The 23,268-nt window shown below is 41.1% G+C and overlaps 1 protein-coding gene across 5 annotated transcripts in view; it reads right to left on the bottom strand.

The window, feature by feature from the left end:
* The window catches only part of LOC117402952 (protein EFR3 homolog B), a 214,956-nt gene that overhangs the window by 152,135 nt on the left and 39,553 nt on the right, over nt 1–23,268 (bottom strand). For all 5 annotated transcript variants that reach the window (XM_059024327.1, XM_034004675.3, XM_034004674.2 and 2 more), the window contains 3 exons: nt 6,486–6,562; nt 5,843–5,970; nt 5,447–5,597 (listed from right to left, as the gene is read on the bottom strand). In XM_059024327.1, the coding sequence (XP_058880310.1) occupies nt 5,447–5,597; nt 5,843–5,970; nt 6,486–6,562 (356 nt within the window). The remainder of the gene's footprint in view (nt 1–5,446; nt 5,598–5,842; nt 5,971–6,485; nt 6,563–23,268) is intronic.

Here is a 23,268-nt window from a genome sequence, read left to right as displayed (position 1 = left end):
CTTGTTTGGTTGTTAGTAGCTTATTGATCACAGAATCTCATCAAGCAGCTTCTTGAAGGATCCCAGGGTGTCAGCTTCAACAATATTTGAGCATCAAAAGAAATGTATCAGTTATATTTGAGCATCAAAAGAAATGTATCAGTTATATTTGAGCATCAAAAGAAACATATCACTTATATTTGGATAAAATTCACTAGATGTGATAGAAAAATGACAGACTGTTTTAGAGCAGGTGCAGTGACTTTTTACTGTGCTGATTAACAGTTGACATTTTACTGTCTAAAGTTATGGGGGGACGGGGGATACTGTGAAAGTCACAGGCTAGTAGCGTGTGGCACTGTTGGAAGCAATACAAGCAGTACATCTGCGACGCATGCTTTGCACCAGGTTTCGGATGTTGTCTTGAATCCTGGCCCATTCCTCTTGTAGTGCCTGGAGAAGCACCTGCCTGTTCAGTGGTCTCCGAGCCCTTGAAGCCACACTTCTCCCAGTTCAGGCCTTTCATTGACAGAGTGTGTCTGGTTATACCATCTCGTCAGGTTTGAAATTGCTGGCTGTGAGCACCCAAGACGGTGCGCCATAGTACGCTGCCCTAGTCCTGCCTCCAACATGCTTTTTGCACGAAGGCGCTGCTCTTTTGACAGACGTGGCATATAGGTGTTTTTCTGTGGTTTTCTTTATTGCTTTTATTCAAGCTTGCAACTCAACAGCTGAAATCACTCCATATCCAGTGTCCAATAAACTGTCTCACTAATTAGGTGATTAAGTGCATATGCTTCAGTCATAGTCATTTAAGTGTGTCATGGTCAAGGATGAATGATCGAGTGATTAAAAAGAAACCAAAAACATTCAGTCAATGTCCATCGTTTATCTACCTTCTTTTTTTCGAAAATAAATGTGTTATAATAGTGATAAGTTTCTTTTGATGCTCAGTATATTTTGTCATATATTCTACATTTTTCTTTAAATTCTCAAATTAATAAATCGAAACACGCGCAGTAAAAAGAGGCCCGTGTGGAATCAGGTAACTCAGTTTTCAGGTACCAGTGCCGACCTCCTATATATATATATATATATATATATATATATATATATATATATATATATATATATATGTGTATTTTAATATAAAAACGTATTTTTTAAAACGAATGCTATGCATGCGCAGTTGTATGATTTTGTAACAGTTTTTGTGTAGTTCTGACTGGACCTGTAACAATACACTAATAAACTTTATGAAAACAACAGCATGATTACCAAAAACATTTTTAAAAAAGGTGCATAACATACTGAAATTTACCTGGCTGCACAAATATGCACAAATGACAAATTCATATGACAAATGCTCCACCAAGACTGCCCAGAAGGACATTACCTGGGTGTGGCGTCCCATTTCCTGACACTTGTGATTTTTTTTTTTAAATGTATTTGTGTAATGTTATGTCTGGGTTATTGTTTTGTTTCCCTTGCTTTTTCATTATATTTTTTTGATAGCCAAATGAGCCAGGGTGCACTTGTTCTTCAAAACAACCTAAAAACTTAGTGTAAACCCACTTTAAGAAAGCTGCACTATATCAGTCCTATTTATGCACTCATTTGGGGGACTACTCCAGCTGTCACACCTTTCCTTTAATTCTGTTTTCAAAGCAAAGGGCAAGACAAAAGGTTGAGCGAATTAATTATAATTAGCTAAAAAGAACAGGGGTAGAACAACAAAGAGACCACGTGCTCTCACTCCCCAAACCAAAGCACACAGCCTGGAGGAAAATTGGAGAAATAATATTACAAAAGACAGTGATGAACACATTTTTAACAAAAAGAACCAGTAAAAGGACTGTAAATTAAATGTTCAAATTTAAAATAGTTTAAAATTCCTGGTCTTGTAAATGGCCAGTTTATGGACCCAAGAGGAGATTCCCCAGGCGGTCTCTCGTCTTGGTGGAGCCATAAACTGGGTGGCGTACAGGGATCACCTCGACAGTCAAAGATCCTTTTCAGGTTATTCTCGAGGGGAGGCTGAGGAAGGTCCCATGCCTTTGGTTCTATAAGCAGGACCTGAGAGCTGGGGGTGGGGAGTGATGTTGGCTCTCCGGTCCTAAGGACCCCCTCGCTTTGCATTCCTGGATCACGTGGTGGGCCGCCCTGGCGAGCGTCTTGAGTCAGCCAGTCTAATCACTAGTGATCCAGGAGATCCCAGACTCTGGTCACTCCGGCTGAGACTATCTGCTTCCACACTGCAAAGGATACCAACACCTGCGCACAAAGATGGGGGTTGTCCAGTAGGGGCTACGGAATGGTTCCCCCTCGGTCAGTCTTGGCTCCTGATAACATGCTCCAGGTTTGTAGCAGGTCCTCATCGGAGATCGATCCAGAACAACTGCCGGTCATATTCCAGGCTGCACAGCTGGTGCAAGAGGAGAGAGGCCTGCACACACCATTGCGGGACCGGGTCTGTGTACAGGCATCTCTGCAGGGTCTGTTGACAGACTCAGGGTCGGTACCTCGTTCCCTGTTCGGAGGGTACCGGGTTGGGAACGAAGCGGGTCAGTGACCTACAGGCTCACACTGTTCATGTTACCGCAAGAAGCACTATACAAGGATGCCCACCTATATAGCTTCTGGCAAACCCAAACAGTCCAAACGAATACAAGACAGGGAAGCCTCAGGGAGGTCAGTCGATGCCAGAAAATTGACGCGACCAGTTGGTTAATCACCAGAACCCTGCCCCTGAAGTAAAGCAGTTTCAGCAGACCTAACCAGGACCTCAGTCTTGCAGCAACTTTATCCTCCAACTCCTCCCAGTTGGCTGCGATGAGCTCTCCGCTGGGCTCAGGTGGACTGCCAGGTATGATGCTGCTCATGCTCTACTGGAAGTGTTGGAGCATGGCAGATGGGAGTCCACCTGCCAGGTTCTAATAACAACCTAGAGCATTTATTCCAGTTGATCCTGGCAGAGTAAACACTGGCAGCTCTGCATCCTATCCAGATCAACCGGATCATAGGTCACTAGGAGCATGTAAATCGGCATAAGCCAAGAGGACCACCCTAGTGTCTGGTCCACCTAGCACCATCCCCGTGAATCACCTTTGCAGGGTGTAGAACAGACCGGAAGAAGGCATCCTTGACGTACTCCACTCTTGAAAGCGAGGGATGCCGTCAGGAACCATTTAACATTCAAAAGTCACTCAGCAGAGGCATACAGCATTTGGAAGAGCCAGACGAATCACGGCCCAAATCTAAATGCTTGCAAGGTTCCAAAGAGATAATCGTGATTCACCCGATTGAATGTCTTCTCTTGATCGAGAGACAGGTAGATGTTATTGAAGATGTTAACGATGCCTCGGTCCATCTACCAGCACAGACTTGAGTATCAGAAAAGCAACTTTGGACAGCAGTGAGACCAGGCGCCAGTTTTTGAGGCAGCACAGCTCCCCTTTATTGGGCAGCAAAATAATCACTGCCCTTCTCATTGAAAGGGGCATCTATCCAGTCTCATAGGTTTCTGCCAGGACCTGCACAAAGACAGGCCTCAGCAAATTCCAAAACTTTTTGTAAAACTCCATGGTCAGCCCTTGATTTGGGAGGTTCGGACAAGGGCTCAGCATATGTTGCGAAACCAGAAGGTTTCAGTTTGGGCCCCTCTTCAGAGGATCAAGGAACGGTCTCAGGTCCATCCCCATACCTTGTAGGGAGGGGATCTACCTCCAGGGCACCACCTTCTGGTCTGTCAGTGGCGATAACTGGAATAGGCTCCACAATCTCTGTGGTGCCCAAAACTGCCTTAGGGGGTGTTTCTGTGTCCCCCTCCACGGGCAGCACAAGGTTCAGGACCCTTGCCGCTAGAGGGGGAAAACTGAGGCGGCAGTTGTTATGTAAGCCCCTCCTGTTCCCCCTCAGTGACCCCAACTGGAATCGGAACCTCAGTGGTGAGTTTGGTACCGGTTTCTTGGCACCTTTCTTGCAACAGGGAGGGGATCCACCTCAAGGGCACCACTTCCTTCTGCTAGGCACCAGTGACGGTCACTTGCATGGGTATTCATGTTTTCAGTGGAGCCTGGAACTGCCTACGGGGATGTGTCCTTTCCCCTCTCCACAGCTGCACAAGGGTCAGACCCCTGTCACTGCTAGAGGGGGGAAGCTGAGGCAGTTGTTGCTCTGTGGGCCCCTCCTTTGCCCACTCAGTGACCCCCACTGCTGCTGGGCCCACAGTGGTGGGATCGGGACCGGTTCTCTTGCACTTAGTGCTGCTAAGGAAGGCACGCTGGCAGCCTGCCGTCTTCCTCCTCCACCTTGGAGAGCCGAGCCTCTGCCTTCCTCTTCCCCCGTATGCCACTGGAGAGATGACAGGAGGGATTTCGTCCCTGACGGTACGGCCACTTCAGGGACTCCCTGCTGCATTAATGAATGCAGCGACCTTGAAGGTTAATGGTTACATTTCTATTTCAGGGAACCAGGGTTATGATAATGCTTCATGCTTGTCGTTTATAGGCCATGGGACCTGTAAGACTTCAGTAGCCGTCTTAGCGGCATAAACTCTGCTGACAATGACAAATGCGCTACTGGGGTTGCGCTATCTGTCTCCCTCCTCAGAGGGGAACTCTTGATCAGCCATCTCATCCGAGGTAGTGATAGACCGCAGATCCTCTTGCTGCCATACTAAGTGTGCTACTCCCTGTTGCTCTACCAGCACAGAGGGAGCAGGTGGAGCAGTGCCCTCACGCAACAGCTCAGCTAACACGTTGCCCTGTTGGGAGACCACCTTCCTTCATGCATTTCTCTTGCTTTTCCCTAGCCCTCAGGGGAGGATATAACCCTCTCTATTTGAGTCGAAGATGGAGGGGAGCCTTGTCCAGGAATGGACGAAGATCCTCTACGGAGCTGTGAGATACTCATTTCTCCAGCGTGCGCTTTGTAAAAGACGCACAAAAACAAATAAAATGCAGCCACAAAATCGTTGTAATGCGTCAGTGGCAAGTGACCAGATCCGCTGCTAACCAGGGGAGGTACTGTTTAGTATTGGTTACTTTTAAATACCTACACTGTGCCTAGGTACTAGTTCAGTACTGTATAGAATTTTTTTTAAATACAGACACATGGCACAACACACAAGTAGCCGACTTAAGGTGTTCGATCCCAGGGAATGGGCAGCGGACCTGCTGGCTTCGAGCAGAGCACAAAGCTACTGAGGGACTCACAAAAAGCCATGGCTGAGTGCACAATACGTGAAAGTAAATTACTATAACACGGAAATTAAAATCACATTAATAATGTATACACAATAAAAAAGCAGATAAGTATTTTATTCAACACTTATCTGTTCTGCCACCGCATGCAGCTTTGGAATATCTATTCAGGTTAGATGGATAATATCCATGAGGTAATGGTTACATTTCGTACTTGATAGGGAATCCCTCCTGCTCTTGCAAACAAGCATTGCCACACTCACCGAGTTGGTGCCCAGGATCTGCAGGTTTGGTTTATCAGCTTCCAGCAGCTTACGCACCATCTTCAGAAAGCTCTCTACAAACAGGTTGATACTCTGGCAGTGGCATGCCATTAACAGCTGGTCCAGAGCTTCCATAGCGATGCAGACATACCTGTCAGAGGTGGCAAGGACAGACTTACCAATGCTCTGTTAACACAGTCAGGTTACCGAGTAAGTGCTATTTAATTTGACAACATAATAGTAATAGCACAATTTAAATCACTATTAACTACTAAAACCCCTTCTGTTTTTATTTTTGAACAGGGGTGAGGATAAAGAATGAATATGAAATCTAATATGTCAGGAGCAGGAGGAACACAGTTTGATGGCACTGTAAACTAAAAAGGGATTGCTCACCCATATCTATGTCTTGCTACATCCCGGGACAGTCTTTCGGAGAGGTAGGCTCCTATGCGGTCCAGTTTCTCTGGAGCAGACAGAGCATAAAAGGTCAGCTTCTCCATGTTGGCTTTAACAAGACCATCCTGTATGCAGAGAGCAAGAATTAGAGGGTGACAGGAGAGTGATAAACAGCCACAATGATGAAACAGTTTCATTTTTGTTTTGTTAACACCAGTGCAAAGTTTGTCTCCATTATTTCAACAAAAAGAAAATGCATATGAATCTTATACAATCTATAAACAACTCATAATGTTAATTTAACTGCTTCTAGTTTCTTTTCTTAATAGTGTAACAACATTTTCATTGTTTTTCTCCTGAAAAACAGAAAAAATCATATCCAAAAGGTAAATGATGCAACCTTAATTAAATTCTTATGTGGCTTAATTTCTTATTTCTTATTCACAACCCCCGATCCTTATAACCTCTTGGTACAATATTATATGTTGTGGTCTGATTTTTCCAAATGAATCAGAAGTGCATTTTCATTTGGAAAAATGTGTTTTTCCTCTGGCTAAAAAAGCAAGGTGTATTCAGTTTTCAGAATGTGTTTGATTTAAGTGAACCAAGGTCAATTTCCTTGAATGAACTGTGGACTCACCTCGGGGTCCTCAGGGAAGATGTTGTCCACTAGTCTCTTGTATCGGGGTCTTAGGGCCCCACAGCACCCACACACTCCTGGGAAAACAAAGCACAATTGCATTGCATGACTCACGCTGATATAATGTGATATCTGTATAATGTGAAATAATGTATAATGTGATATCTTGTAACAATTGTAAGTCTGCTAAGAAATAAATAATAATAATAATAATAATAATAATAATAATAATAATAATAATAATAATAATAATAATAATAATAATAGGCCGCGCCATTGCGTCAATGCCCCCCTGAAATAAAAAAATAAAAAATGTGCCGCTGAAATTCTCTTAACGCGCCCGTGTGTCCCCCTTCCCAGACCAGACGCAATACTAATACGCAGTAAATTAATGCATTTTGTATTACCATGACATGTGTGACGACAGGCTAATCTTTTTTACTTGTTTGTTTACACTTGTGTTTCATCATTAAACTCATGTGCTTTTATTCTCCAGTCCAGCAGAATACGATCACACCCTCCATGGCTACAGTCAGTTTCACAGGAAAGCCTGGACGACAACAGGCTTGTTAACAACGTGGCCCGGCGCAAATAGTATCCCTGTTAAACCCCACCATTACTTCTAGAAGAATAAGTAATCAACTTCGGCATTGACTTTTGAAATGCAGGCTATTATATTTGTGCTTAAAAATACTGTGTGCAGTAGATTTGCGAAACAAAAACCGCATCATTATATATACAGTGTATGTATGACATCACTGTATATACATCTTGCACTGAGAAAACACCACTGCAATCGGAATAAAGTAAATTATTATGTAAATACACTTCACGTGCAGTCACGGTTTTGGTAAGTAGCATTTTCAAAACCATACCATTATGTGTAGTATTAAAAAAAATATAGCAAATCCATAAAACCAACGAAATATATTGTATATTTGACATTTTATTTTTAGTATTCTGTGTAACACGGGTCATCGTTTAACCTTGAAAAAAATTAAATCCAGTACCTGAAGCAGATAGATATACGCGTTTATCATATCAACAACATATCAACGTGTGTTGTAAAAATAAAGCAACATTTGTTTTGAAAACTGTCCAAAATATTTACTTGGGGGCTAAGAATGAAAAAAATGTAACAAAAAAAAAGCTATTTTTATATGGAAATTGTCAAAATAAAGGGGACGCTGGAAGGTAAGAATTTAGCAGTCAGGACCATGGCATTTTAATACTATTACTATTAAACTGTATAGTAATGTGGTTTCTTCTAGCAGTTTTCAAACTGGGATACGCGAGAAAAATTCTGAAATGGCAGACAACGCATTTTATTTAGTACCACTTGCCAATCTATTGCAAACTTTTATCATGTAATCAACGTTTAATCGCTAACACCAGACTGCTGTGCTGTAACAGAGCGTTCAGTGCACACATGGCTAACTTACATATTAAATATGTACGTTATAAATAAACCCTGTTATTTAAATGTCATATAAACAGTTGGGCGGTTACTGCAGTCTGTCTTTGGGATAAAATAAATACATATTTTTAAAAAACTAAAAGCCTAGTTCTTAAACTCATTTTATTTCCTGTGTGCGTTCATGCCTGCAATTCGATATATATATATATATATATATATATATATATATATATATATATATATATAGATAGATAGATAGATAGATAGATAAATAGATAATTTTTTTTCAATGACCCGATTAAAGTTTATTGTAACTTAGTACTATTGGTTCGTTTCAAAATACAGAAAACCGAGGTATTGCCATGTGGTCTAATTTGACAAGCCGTTACGTCTGGTGTGAGAGTTTTTAGCTTTCAATCCAGTGAACAAATATGGATTGTTTGCTCAATACTAGTACATTTCTAGCAAAGGGCGATCAAGACGAAATACCATCAGAGATTAAAAACGCCAAAATGTCTAGCGACTGAAGCTCTGTCCAATTTCCCTGCCATCATCAGTGATTTGTATGGTAACAATCAGATACATCCATCACATACTAGGTAAGCGTTTTATTATTGTTTTTTAATTAGCATCAGTACTGTACATTTTAGTCACCAAGAATTAAAAAATGCCAATGTTTTCAAAATGAGGTCAGCTGTGGTGAGCCCTGGATAGAGAACCTTTCTTTGTCACCTTTTCTGTGATTTTATTATCAATAAAAATACATGATTGCCATTTGCTATCATGGAATAGTTCTATGTTATTTCTGAGTGATTTGAGGCTAGCACGGAGGCTTCGTTGATTTTAATTAATTAATATTTACAATAAAATGATGTTTCCAACAACTAGAAACCTGTCTAAGGGACTATTTTTAGCCAAAAGTAAATATAATATATATTTTTTCTTTTATAATACTGTAACGTTTATAATTGTATCCATCACACACTGCAAGGCTTGTGCGTTTTGTTGTATCATGTTATTGTACAGACCTTTTTTCTGTTTTCATTTTATGACTATCTCAGTGGACTACATTTTTTGGAAAAGGGCACGCAGCTTAAAAAGATTGAAAACCCCTGTTCTAATGTGATTTGGTACAATGAATATCCTCTACTCAGTGATACACCAGCATCACTGTGACACATTTCCCAATATTGTCCCCAAAAGTGACAGTGAGTATTGTAGAGACACCTTGGTTGTATCTACAGCTTTACAGTTTTATTTTTTATTCAGAAACAAAAGGTCAGTAAACTCTGCTGGCATATTTAAAAACAAACAAAAATAAGAAATGGTGGTTGGGTCTGAATCAAACATATTGACCCCCTCACTGAAGAAAATGTCCCCCTAAAATTTTGAGAGGGGGCCACATTTGACCCTCAGTCTGTAAGTCCTGGAGCAAACACTGCATTAGATTTCTGTGGTAAAGGAAACTATAAAGTGCAGCTGAGCAAGAATACAGTCGTCAACCATCACAGGCAACTACATATCTTATTACAAATCATGTTGTCACTACAAGGCAATTAGAAAATACATTTCCTTTAACCACTGGAAGATTTCCTTTAACCTGATTGGTCAATAGGAGGTTGTTCAATCTCTGGTAAAGGACCCTGAATGTTATCGTTCAAACTATGTTTAATCACTGTTCCAAATTAATCAGCTGGAAAATATGTAAATAAAGTATTAATTTATATATTTTACTCTTTTTCTGCTTGATTAAAATCTCAGTGAGTACACACCCTCTGAACGTTATCTGTCAATGTAGACTACCGTCCTCGCTGTCCTATATGTTCAATCTATTTAAATGTAGTATAGCAAATAAAAATTAATTAATAATAGACACTAGTGTTTGCTGTCAGCGACAATACAGTACCCACAATAGCATCTGGTCTCCGGTTTAAATGACGAGTTGAAGAAATCAAAACAACTGGATGCTTTCAGCATAACACAGTAACAACACAGGACGGTGCTCTCTTCTCTTACAAATCCAGGAAGGAGGCTGTAAATAAACTTGTTTAACACACTGTGAACAAGTTACTGAACAAACAACACAATCAGCATTAACACATGTAGATACTAGATATTTTTAATTACTAACTTTTTTTTATTTTATTTTGCCAATACATTTTAGGACCTAACGGTAATTTAAATACTGAAACTTACACGAAAAAATAAAAACTTTGCTGACCATAGATGAAATTCTGAGCAAACTGCATTATTCATGGAATATTAAGGAAAACTTTGATTTCATTAGCAACAAAAACTAAAACCATTTTCTAATAGCAATAGAATACGGTAAAGCCCTCTTTGGGCTATTGCTTAATTAGATCTCCAAACATTTTCCTTGATAAGATGCCATCAGAGTATTTATATATTTTCTCCACACTCAGACCTAGATTCATTTTCCATGTACAGAACCTGTACATGGACCTGTACAGAACCTGTAAAATTGAAAGCATTTCAATTTTGAACTAACAGATATCATATTTTAGTATGGATATGAATCTACAGTACAACCAAATTGTTTAAAAAAATGGTGAAGTAGTTTTGCACGGATCACCAGATTTCATTAATTAAAATCAGCTGCTAGTAGTTTAACAAATGATTATCAATGGTGATAAACTGTTTCAAACATTTTATAAACATGTTTATAAAATAATTTTAAGAGTATATTGTAGCGATCTCAGTTAATGCAGGCAGGCGCATCACACAGGGCGAGGCAATCCACACACAGACGGAGGGCGGGCGCAAACCTGGGACCTCTCGCACTAAAGCATAGCGCCGATACCGCTGCCCAAAACAGCCGGCTCCTGGTGGGCTCCCGAGTGGCGCATCCAGTAAAGGCGCTCCGTGTGGAGTGCAGGATGTGCCCTATAGTCTGGACGTCACGGGTTCGAGTCCAGGCTATTCCTTTGCTGACCAAGGATGGGAGCTGCCAGGGGGCGGCGCTCAATTGGCCGAGCGTCGCCCGAGGGGAGGGAGGGAGGGTTAGGTCACCAGGGTGTCCTCGGCTCACCGTGCACCAGCGACCCCTGTAGTTTGGCCGGGCGCCTGAGTGCTTGCCTGTAAGCTGCCCGAGAACTGCGTTGTCCTCAGACACTATAGCTCTTGGGTGGCTGCATGGTGAGTCCACTGTGTGAAAAAAGCGGTCGGCTGACGGCACACGCTTCGGAGGACAGCGAGTTTTCGGCTTCGCCCTCCCGAGTCAGCGCAGGGGTGGTAGCGGTGAGCTGAGCCTAAAAATAATTGGCCATTTCAAATCGGGAAGAAAATAATAAAAAAATAATTGGCAACGACTAAATTATATAAAAAAAAAAAAAAAAAAAAAAAAAGAGCCGGCTTCTTTGTACTGCGGTTTTGGCGCTATGCTTTAGTGCAAAAGGTCCCGGGTTCGCGCCCGCCCTCCGCCTCTTTGTGGATTGCCTCGCCTGTGTGATGCACCTGCCTGCGTTAACCAAGATCACTACAATATATTACATTTGGCAGTAACAGCTTGTTAAGGGGACAGTCTGGGGCTACACAGAATGTATTTGACATGTAACATTCACATTGAAAAACCCATAAAAACCTTTAACATTTATTTATTTTATTTTATTTAAGTGTGAGAACAAGGCATTTGAGCAGCTATTTTTTTTTTTTTAATAAAGCTTTCCAGAACCAATATTACCGCAATTCCACCAGAATAAAAAAGGGAATAAAAACAACCTAATAATCCCAGTAAGTCAGCTAGCCTGCAGCCCCCACCCTGTCAGTAATGATCGCCTTCACAGAGCTCCAGGATAGTTTTACTAACAACACAAACACCCAGAGAGGCCGTTATTTGAAACACAATAACACACTGTGTGACAGCAAGCTGTAATAAAGGTTTATTTATGCTTTAAGTATGCATTATTCTTTATTTGAATGCTTACACTCTGGGATAACACTGAAGGGCAACAGATGGGAACCGACCTTGGGGGCAACATGCTTATTGGTTTGTAACATCCCACTTGCAAAAATAAGGCAAGGTATCTGCTGCCACTAGCCGACAGTCATTCTACTGCAGGGGTCTCCAACCCTGGTCCAGGAGAGCTACTGTGGCTGCTGGTTTTCATTTCAACCAATCTCTCAGTTACTTAATTGAAGCAATTATTAGCTTAATTAGTCAAGATTAACACGTGTTTCTGAACTTTAGTCACTGATGATGTAGACACCTATAAAACCTGCTGGATAGGGGCTCTCCAGCACCAGGGCTGGAGACCGCTGTTCTACAGCATAATATTCACCCTTCATGTAAATGTGCTTTATTTTGCTCTTATCTGCCCCTATTTTACTGCATTTAATCCTGTACTTCAGAATACTGTAATCTGCCAAGTGCTTAACCTGTAGTACTTTGTATTTAATCATATCCTGAACTAACTCCACTATTTAATCATACCCTGATGTAACTATCACTATTATCTGCTGTATTATTGAATTGTGGTTGTCACACTTATACTTTGCTTGAACAAAAGTTATTGTATTTCTTGCTCTTATTGTATTACTTGTATTGTAACACTTGAAATGTATTTGCTTACGATTGTAAGTCGCCCTGGATAAGGGCGTCTGCTAAGAAATAAATAATAATAATAATAATAATAATAATAATAATAATATGATTGACTATTAAATGTGTATTTTACTCTAAAAATAATCAAGACAAGGGGCTCCCGAGTGGCGCATCCAGTAAAAGCACTCGCTAGAGTGCAGGATGCGCTCTATAGTCTGGACGTCGCCGGTTCGAGTCCAGGCTATTCCACAGCCGACCGTGGACGGGAGCTCCCAGGGGGCAGCGCTCAATTGGCCGAGCGTCGTCCAGGGGGAGGGAGGGTTAGGTCGGCCAGGGTGTCCTCGGCTCACTGCGCACCAGCGACCCCTGTAGTCTGGCTGGGCGCCTGCGGGCTTGCCTGTAAGCTGCCCAGAGCTGCGTTGTCCTCCGACGCTGTAGCTCTGAGGCGGCTGCACGGTGAGTCTGCAGAGTGTAAAGAAGTGGGCGGCTGACGGCACATGCTTCGGAGGACAGTGTGTGTTCATCTTCGCCCCTCCCGAGTCAGCGCAGGGGTGGTAGCGGTGAGCTGAGCCTGAAAATAATTGGGCATTTCAAATTGGGGAGAAAATAATAAAAACTAATTGGCAACGACTAAATTTAAAAAAAATAAAAAAATAAAATAATAATCAAGACAAATGTTTACCATTCAAGTACTGTAAAACAGTAGAACAGAGTCCAACTGGGTTTAACTAGAGTAAGACTGTAAACTAATGTATTTCTGTCCATATTCCTTAAAAAAAAAAAAAAAAAAGCTCCTCCCAGATAATAAAACATTCCACTAACAGTTGCAGACATCCCTCTTTGCTTTAACTTTAGTAGTGTTTAGCAGAAATTAGTTGAAGTGTTGACATTTTTCACTGAACCACAATATTAGTAAAGCATGTGCAATATTTCTGCATTATTTCTGCAAGTCAATGGGGATTTTTTGTGCCTCCCACACCTCCACTGGAAATGAAGTCTACAGCAAGTTTGCACACATGTTCTTTGTTTGTTTCATTTAGTGGTCAAGGCGTGTAAGATGTTTAATTCATTTTTTTTTTTTTTTTATTCTGGTGCATTGTGTTATTGGTTCTGGAAAGCTATGTTATATATACTCAAATATCTTGTTCTCAAACAAACAAAAAAAAAAAAAAAAGAAAGAAAAATCGCCAAAAATAGTCTCAATGCATCTACAGTATATTGGTGATGTTTTAGTGGGGGGTTCATTGTGAATGTTATAGGTTAAATACATTTACATGTGTAGCCCCAGACTGTCCCCTTAACAAGCTGTCCCTCTGTCACAAGTAATATATACTCAAACAATTATTTTGTAAACATTTCGTTGTGGTTTATTGTAACCAAGGCTTTATAAAATGTTTGAAATCATTTATCATTAATAATTGTTTGTTGAACTAGAAACGACCAATTTAATCAATTAAATCTGATCATCAGTGCAAAACTACTCGACCATTTATAACCAGATTTTTAAAAACTATTAACTGTATTTGGTTGTGCTGTAGACTCACATCCTCCACTGTGACAAGTAATAAAATATGCTCAAAAAATGTGTTCCTAAACATTTTGTGGTGGTTTACTGCAACCAGAGATTTATAAAATGTTCTAAACAGTTTATCAACATCAACAGATTTTACAATCCACTCTTAAAGGGAATACTGATAGGTATGACAGTTTACTTCTGTTGTGCTTATCTTTGTTTTGTGCACAATTCACCTTTTCTTGAATGTAACGTTTAGTATTACTTCTTGTTTGAACATTAAAATCATTATAGCTCCCTTGTATTTAAACACCAAGTTGTCTTTACGATGCATATAAAAGTGCAGTTTCTTCCTCTGGCGTAATTTCCTCAATGCAGATCTTGTTCTGTCCAGACCAGAGTGACATGTGGAGCTCTGGAGGAACGCATCCCATTTGACAAGAAATACAAGCACTAATGTATCACTATTGTAGAATAATTTGTTTCCACTTTTATTTTATATAGCACACAGACGTAGTTATTGTTTCCATATACTGTATACTCTACTGTGTAATTGTAAGGTCATTGTTATGGAGATAAATAGCTTGACAAGTAGGCTTTATTTTTATTTTATTAGTGTGTAGTGTTTTTTGTTCCTTGCATGCAAGCCAAAAAAGTGTTTCAATGTATTTGTAAACTACAAGAGGTCTGTGATTTTTATGTAGGCTACACCTTATTTATCCTATTTCTTCAAATGGTTTATTGTGTGAATATTTTCTTCCAATATATATTATTATTTGTGGTTTACAAAATCCTATGCACACACAAATCATATAGACTATAAGACAGAGTAATGGTGTACAATAGTTTCTAAGACATTTCACATCATTTTAGTTTTGTTGTTCTACGGCTTTCACCCTCTCCCTCCAGTAAATTAGCATGTCCAGCTGCTGTCTTCGATGAATAAAGTTACTTGTGGCCACTTACTTGTAACTAGTGGGTCCTCAATCACAAAAGTAAGAACTGTAGAACGGGGCTATTTGAGAATCGCAGGGCTATTTGGAAAGAGTGCTAAAAAAATATACTAGGTGGTGCTGTAGGCTATCCACTGATGCTGCTCCAACAAAACATGCATGGATTCATGGTAGGACTTCCGGTGGCTTCCACCCAAGATGGCGGCTTAGTTTGAGAGCTCCCACACTCATCGCCCGATTTATTAAATATATACTTATTATTTCAGTGAAGGGCACGTTTTGCTACTAGCATTACACAATGGAGACACCAGAGAAAAGGGATTCATCAGCCATGGACCTGAATACACCCAACTATGAAAGCCAAGAGTAAAAAAAGCCAGAAAGCAGCTACTTACCTTTGAGTGCGCAGCACGGAATGCGACTGAGCCCAGCCGCGAGGATCCACGGGGTCAGACGCTGCCCTGGCTAACAGAGTCCCAGCTTCATTCGCTGAGAGATTTTATTGTGGAATGCATCAGGGAGTGTTTAAAAAGCGAAATTACTGCTGAGATTAAAACGGTTTGTACCGAAATTAAGTCCATCCAGTCTCGGCTGCAGCAAACCGAGGAGAAGATTTCCGTTACTTTCTCCACTGTTGACAAGCAAAATAAGCGCGTAGATATTCTCCAGGCTGCCCAGCGCCAAAACCGGGCTAGCATTAAAGAATCTGAAACGGAGATTGCCTTGCTTAAATCTCGACTGGCTGAGTTAGAGGATAGAAACCGCCGATCGAATTTGCGGATCGTGGGCTTGCCAGAGGGTACCGAGGGGGGGGGGGACCGAGGGGGGGGACCCTATTGACTTCCTGCAAAAATCCCTACCAATGTGGCTTCCATCTTTGACTGGGCCTATTGAAATTGAGAGGGCCCATCGTATCTATGATGGATCTAGCGCTCGCAGAGACAGGCTTCGCACCTTCATTTTTAAATTACTTCGCTACACTGATCGGCAGCTCATTCTTAGGGCTGCCAGAAATGTAGCTACACCACCCCGGCTAGACGGAAGCTCTCTACTTTTCTTCCCTGATTACTCCGCCTTTACTGCCCAGCGAAGAAAATGTTTCGCCCCGGTTCAGAAATCTCTCAGGCAGCTTGGAGTCCAGAACTTCTTGTTATACCCGGCAAAACTGAAGATCATTCACAACGGCCAACCCAGTATGTTTGACTCAGCGAAGGAAGCGGAAAGATTCGTCTTGGGATTATCTAATACTCAATCTATGGACTAAATCTGCCGCATTATTTCAAACACCAGAAATGTGTTTTTTTTTTGTTTGTTTTGTTTTTTCTCGCTTTTGGAAAACAATACTGCTCTAATATGGTTAACTGAACCCTACAGCACGGGATCTGCTTAATCGGGACTGTATGTAAGTTACATCCACATGGTAGTATATGTTGGGGTGTAATTGTTTTTGTATTACAGTACATCTATCCATATATTGGGATGGGGTTAGTTATGCACTGTCATTTAATTTAATTGTATTGCAATACAGACATCCTGATTTTCTTTTCTACGTTGTATTAACCTATTGCATATTGTATAATACACAAGTGCATTATGTTTTGGGTTTTTGGGTGTGGGTTTTGCATCTTGGTTCGAAACCACGGAAGCTAATATTTTTTGTTTTTGTTCTGGCAATGAGGGTCACGGCAGCGCTATGAGCTGCTGCTTCTCTCAGCTAGTCAGTTTTGTTAAAATAGTTCTGTGTTTGTTTTTGTATATCAGATTACATTTATTAGGCAATCGCTTGGGAGCACATTGTTATACCAGTGTAGGGCTATTTAAAACATTTTTTTATTTTCGTTTTATTTGATCTGTCCGATGCTAATTCCAGGATATGTTTACTTCTTTCATTGCTGTCTGTTAACTATGCAATCTCTGTTATACACGCTCAGTACACATGGGAGGAGTGGCCCCGTACTGCCTATTTTAAACCTCCATAATGGCTAATTATAATTATATGTCCTGGAACGTGCGTGGTCTTAACTCACCCATTAAAAGAGCCAAATGTTTAGATTTTTTACATCGTAAAAACGTTACAATTGCATTAATTCAGGAGACCCATCTCAAATCTGCTGATGTCAATAGATTTCAAAATAAACACTATAAAGTAATTGCTCACTCCTGCGCCTTGAATAAAACAAAAGGGGTACTAATTGTGGTTAACAGAAAGATAAATATTACCATTAATAGTTCAAGCAATGATACTGAAGGCCGTTTCTGTCAAGTAATAGCAACACTTAACAGTGTTAAACTGTGCTTAGCATCAGTTTATGCACCCAATGTTTTCGATCCTCGATTTTTTGAGAACATCAGGGTTAAGCTATCATCACTCCCAGATTGTGCACTTATTGTTGGGGGGGGATTTTAATTTGACTTTCAATCCAGCTCTTGATACTTCATCACAGGGCACTGCCCTGTCTCTTACCTCTGCCTCTAAATACTTTCAAAACTTTGCACAAGACTTAAATGTACATGATGCTTGGCGTCTGAGAAACAATGGTGTTAAAGATTTCACATTCTTTTCGCATAGACACAAAATATACTCTCGCATCGACTACATTTTTATCTCCCCAATTATTATGCATAATATTATTTCCACAGATATATTGCCAATTCTTATTTCTGATCATGCTCCGGTTTTGTATTCATTTGACTTGGTCCCAGGAATTAAGTGTGCTAAACGCTGGCGTTTTAACTCATTTTTACTTCAGAATGAAGCTTTCTTAAAACATCTCACAGAGAGTTTGAGAGATTTCCTAGAAATCAACCGTAATACTGCAACCAACCCACATTCATTATTGGAGGTTACTAAATGCTTTATTAGGGGCTGCTGTACAGCCTTTTCTTCTAACTTGAATAAAACACGAAACAAAGACATCCTCCACCTTAAAGACTGAATTCAAAAATCTTACTAGTAGCAGAGCAGAGTTTCTAGTACACAAAACAAGACAGCTCTATTATGAGCACGCAGAGCGTCCTAGCAGATTACTTGCATTGCAATTAAAACAATCCGAACACTTGGCTTCTATTGAGGCAATCAGGGACAGCAATAATGTTGTACTTTCTAAACCACAGCAGATTAGCAAAGTCTTTCAAGATTATTATTCTCAACTTTACACTTCTGAAGCTGGTGCAGATTTGGCAAAAATTGAGGATTTTTTAAATCCATTGGAATTGCCTCAATTAACTGCTGAACAGGCGGAGCACTTGGACGCTCCTTTAACGTTGCAAGAATTAGAGGCAGCAGCTCGATCCATGCAGAAGCGAAAGTCGCCTGGGTTGGATGGCATTCCACCTGAGTTATTGCTGGCAGTATGGGATCGAGTTGGTTCATTAATACTCCATTCTATAAATTTTTCACTGCAAACTGACTCTTTCCATAGAGATCAGAAATCGGCTTTGATTTCGTTGCTTGTTAAAAAAGGAAAAGACCCTTTAGACAGTGCCGGCTACAGGCCCCTTTCACTTTTAAATTCAGATCTAAAATTGTTTGCTAAAGCTCTTTCTAGGCGGTTGGAAAAATATGTGTGTAACTGTGACAGAGATTGAATGACTCTTGGTGTTAGATCTCCCTCTCGACCTGTGAGGGCACGGTGCAAGAGGAACAGAGTACCCTTAATTAAATGGCACGACAATTTATTCCGTAGGGTAGGTGGAAGTCGGTCATTTAGGAAGGGGGCAGAGCTACGGCACCCAAGCTCATTGACCCGGACGGTAAGCGACGTGGCATCCGAGGACTGGAGGAGCGGATGCGCTCGTTAACCTCAGGGTCAGGGGCGAGGGTATAAATAGGGGGCATGGCTTGAGTGATCTGTTCCTTTGCATATGGTTAAGTTAAATAACCGAGAAGGAGCCCGTACTGTGAAAAACCGTGAGTGTTTTCGTGTCTGTGTATTAACACTGTGTGTCTTGTGTGTTATTAGTCACTGAAGATTACTGAGCACGATCCGGAGCTGCAGCCGCAGGCCAGCAAAAACCCGGACTTCACCATTCACCTTTTCCACTATCGGAACTGTCTTTGTTTTCACCACTAGCACTAGAATCACGCACTGTCTAATTGTGTCTGTGTTTTGTGTGGGTGACGGAACGGGACTTTGGGTTACGGGTCAAACCCGTGGGATTACAAACCGAAGCGATACACGCCGCTGTATCACTTCCAACACTGTTATTATTTGCAGGTTTGCCTTAAGGCTCTGGACATTTATTAAATTAAATAAACACCCTTGCACCTGTACAAACGTTGTCACCTGCACGTCTTTACCACTTTGCCACAGTAACCTAATACATCATGATCACACCGGGTTTTTAAAGAGCCGCCTTGCTTCAGACAACATACGGCGTCTTTTTCATATTATAGGCCAAGCCCCCCATCAACCCGCCTCTTGTGCTGTATTTTCTTTGGATGCCGAGAAGGCATTTGATCGCCTGGAATGGAACTATCTGTGGGCAGTTCTAGAACGCTTTGGCTTCGGCCATTCTTTTATCAATATGATCCGCACTTTATACAGCAATCCTACTGCATGTGTGCAGACCGGGTCAATGTTATCCCCTCAGTTTGCACTCGGCAGAGGTACCCGACAGGGCTGCCCATTGTCACCATTATTATTTGTCCTTTCCTTAGAACCATTGGCGCAAGCTATTAGACAAAGTAACAATATAGCTCCCATTACTGTACAGGGCTCCAAACACCATATATCACTCTATGCTGATGACATTTTATTGTTTCTATCTGATATTTCTGATTCAGTCCCTAACGCACTGCATTTAATTAATCATTTTGGTAAACTCTCTGGATTTAAAATAAACTGATCTATGTCTGTTTATATGCCTTTGAATCGTATCGCCACAACAACCCCTCTTCCCCCTCATATCTCTATTCGGCCGCAGCTCACAGGCTTTACATATTTGGGCATTAAGATATCCCCAAATTTCCAGCAGATTCGTAAAGAAAATATGCTTGAAGTTCTAAATAAAATCAAAACAGATTTGACTAGATGGTCTCCATTACAGGTTTCATTACATGGTAGGATTTCTGTTATAAAAATGAATATACTGCCTCGTATTAATTTCCTATTTTCTATGATCCCCATTTCATTACCACAAAAGTACCTTGAACAAATAAATTCTATTATAACTGGTTTTATTTGGAAGGATAGGTAACCAAGGATTCGGTTGACTACTTTGCAGCGCCATAAAACATTGGGCGGCCTGGCAGTACCCAATTTTAAATATTACTACTGGGCTTTTCAGCTAAGGGTATTTAAAACGTGGCTAGATTCAGGGTCTACAGCTTCTTGGCGACCAATTGAGGAAGCCTTAGTTAAGCCAATCAGACTCCAGGATCTTCTATTTTCCGCTCCTAAGGACAGGGCTATTTCTCTTCGAATGGGTCCAATCATTGCAAACTCATTAGATATTTGGAAGAAAGTTAACCGATTTCTTGGCAGCCCCTCAAAACTTCATAAGCTTTCACCTATATGGAACAATCCCTTTTTACTTACAGGCTCTCTGCCTTTTACTTATCCACCCTGGTCCTCCAGACATATTCATATTCTTAGTGATATCTTTGATGATAATGGCCTTCGCATGTTCCAGGACCTTAAGGATAATCACTCGCTCTCTGGTTTTACATATTTCATGTACCTCAGACTCCGCTCAGCCCTTCGCGCCTATGGGGTGCCATTGGACTCTATGTTACCTAGCCACCCTGTGACTAATGTATTTGCTTCAACAGTCACCTCAAGAGGCTTAGTTTCTTCTTTATATCACTTTTTTCTTTCTTTTAAAAATAGCTCCCTTCCAGTTACCTTAATATGGGATAGAGAGCTTGAAAAACTGGGCGGTAGTCCTGATTGGGAAGCAGTATGGGACAATGTCTTTTCGTCCTCAAAAAATCTAGCACACCAGCTAATTCACTTTAAACTAGCACATAGAATATATGCTACACCATACCGACAATTCCAGATGAAGATCGTTTCAGATCCTCTCTGCCATAAATGCACTCGGGGTGTGGCCGGAACGTATCTACATATGTTCTGGGAATGTCCTGAAATTGAATGCTTATGGAAATATGTGGCCACTGTGCTTTCTGACGTGATTGGTGTGAAAGTGCCACTGAGTCCCCGACTGCTCCTTCTCAGCGATGACTCCCAAATGAATATTAGCCTTCAGACACGACAGCTCTTGTTGGCTGGACTAACAGCAGCTAAAGTCAATCCTACGAGGTTGGGTGGATACAGAGGTACCCTTAGATTGTGTCTGGTTGCACTCATTTGCAGATATTGTGTTGGTGGAGAGAAGTACAGCTAGATTACATCATGCCAGTGTAAAAACTGTAACGGCATGGACAGATGTCTTTTCTTATCTCAGAAGTTTATTTTAATTAGGCCCTAGGCCCTAACCCCTCCCCCCCTTTTTTATTTTTATTTTTATTTTATTTTATTTTATTTATATATTTATTTTTATTTTATTTATTTATTTTACTTGTTTTAGAGCTCCCAATTGTTAGTTTGTATTCATGTGTACTATGCCCAACTGTTTTACTTTCTTGTTATGGAAAACAAATAAAAAACAATTGTTCAAAAAAAAAAAACTTGCATGGATTCATAACCAATATGTCTGCTCCCTAGAGCAACATCGTTTTTGAAGTTTGAGCAAACATTTGCTGCTCAGGAGGTATGTAAGTGATTTATGTGAAAATGTGTCCCAATATATGGTAGTCGAACTTCCGTTTATATAGAAAATACAATAAATCTGGTAATTTTTTTTAATGATACCATGAAATAGTAAAGGTTTTGCTTGATAAGTGGACATGTTATTTGTCTAAAAAAGCCATGTATTTTATAGGCTATAATGGTGAATGTGAAGCAGGTTTATTATGGACAATGGGTAGGGGTTATTTAGCACACCAAAAAAAATAAAAAATAATTACTGGCATATGCGCGTGAAATACATGCATACAGACAGATGCAAGTAATGCTTATAATGTACCACAGGTAATCTGAACGAATGGTGTTGTTTTTTACCTCACAGTTGCAGACTGCCAGTGAAAGCTGGTGCATCACTACCAACAAAGGTACTCCAATGCCCGTCATGGCAAGCAGTACACACCATACAAATCGTACAGTGAAGCTAACCTGTCGGAAGCGAAAAGGAAAATAAAGGCAGGGCAGATGAGTTTACGAGAGGCGTCAGAAAAGTACGCTGTACCAATAAGCCGACGAAGCCGCAATCAGAACATGACTCAGAAGACAGCCGGCCACCCAACACTGTTCACGCATGACGAAGAGCAACTATTTGTCAACCACCTGAATGTGCTGTCAGAATGGTCGTTCCCATTTGACACCGTTGACCTTAGGCTGATGGCGAAAAGGTACCTGGACCGCCAGGGCCGCCACTGTCCACAACATGAAGACAACCACCCTGGGAAGGATTGGGCGTGCAATTTTTTTAAAGGCAACAAGCAGGTTCTTTCACAGCGACTGTCAGCAAACATCAGCACAAAGCGGGCTGCCCTTACAAATGAAACCATCAGTTCATTTTTCAGTAATCCCAAGGAGGTTCTGGACGGTGTCCCACCAACAAACATCATCAATATAACGAAACAAACTTGACGGACGACCCAGGTACCAAAAAATGTATTGCTAAACGTGGCTGTCACTACCCTGAACGAGTAGCACAAAGACCTAAATCAGCATTATGTATTCTGGTACTGCGGCTGGGCATCTCCTCCTGTCATACGTCGCTTATAATCTCCAAATGGACAACAGTAGCAATACCAAAAACAATGGTAACAATAGTACCGGTACCAGTACCAGTACTGTGTCAAGTGTCATCGTAGAAATGCTCAGCAAAATGCACCATGAGGATATTGGTAACACCGGTCGAGGGAAAAGAAGAAAAATGTTGCCCATGGAACCAGGGAAAAGTGTGACTGCAGGTGACCTCCTTCCCCTGGCAACATCCACCCCGGCATGCAAACGTCCCCAAAAAGTGGTCCACTCACCTGATGTCACCTCAAGTTCTGATGAGGAAAGTTCTACAGCTTCATTGGCCAACTGTTCTGAGAGTTCCAGTGTTTCCAAGGAGGACGAGATTTTATCACTAGATGAAGATGCTGACTAGGAACCAGAAGCCAGCGCAAAACCTGGTATTAACGACTCTGTCGTTGTTGAATACGCTACGAAAAAGATGAAGCGTCATTGGCGTCATTACTCACCTGGATGATCCCAACTCTGATTTTCCATTTCATATCAAGTTCCTTAGGCGAGTGAAAGGCGCAACTGACAAGTTCATGGAGC

The sequence above is a fragment of the Acipenser ruthenus genome, chromosome 5, assembly GCF_902713425.1.
Source record: "Acipenser ruthenus chromosome 5, fAciRut3.2 maternal haplotype, whole genome shotgun sequence".
Classification (NCBI taxonomy): domain Eukaryota; kingdom Metazoa; phylum Chordata; class Actinopteri; order Acipenseriformes; family Acipenseridae; genus Acipenser; species Acipenser ruthenus.
The sequence above is the reverse complement of the archived record's forward strand: the minus strand, read 5'-3'. Positions and strand labels throughout refer to the sequence as shown.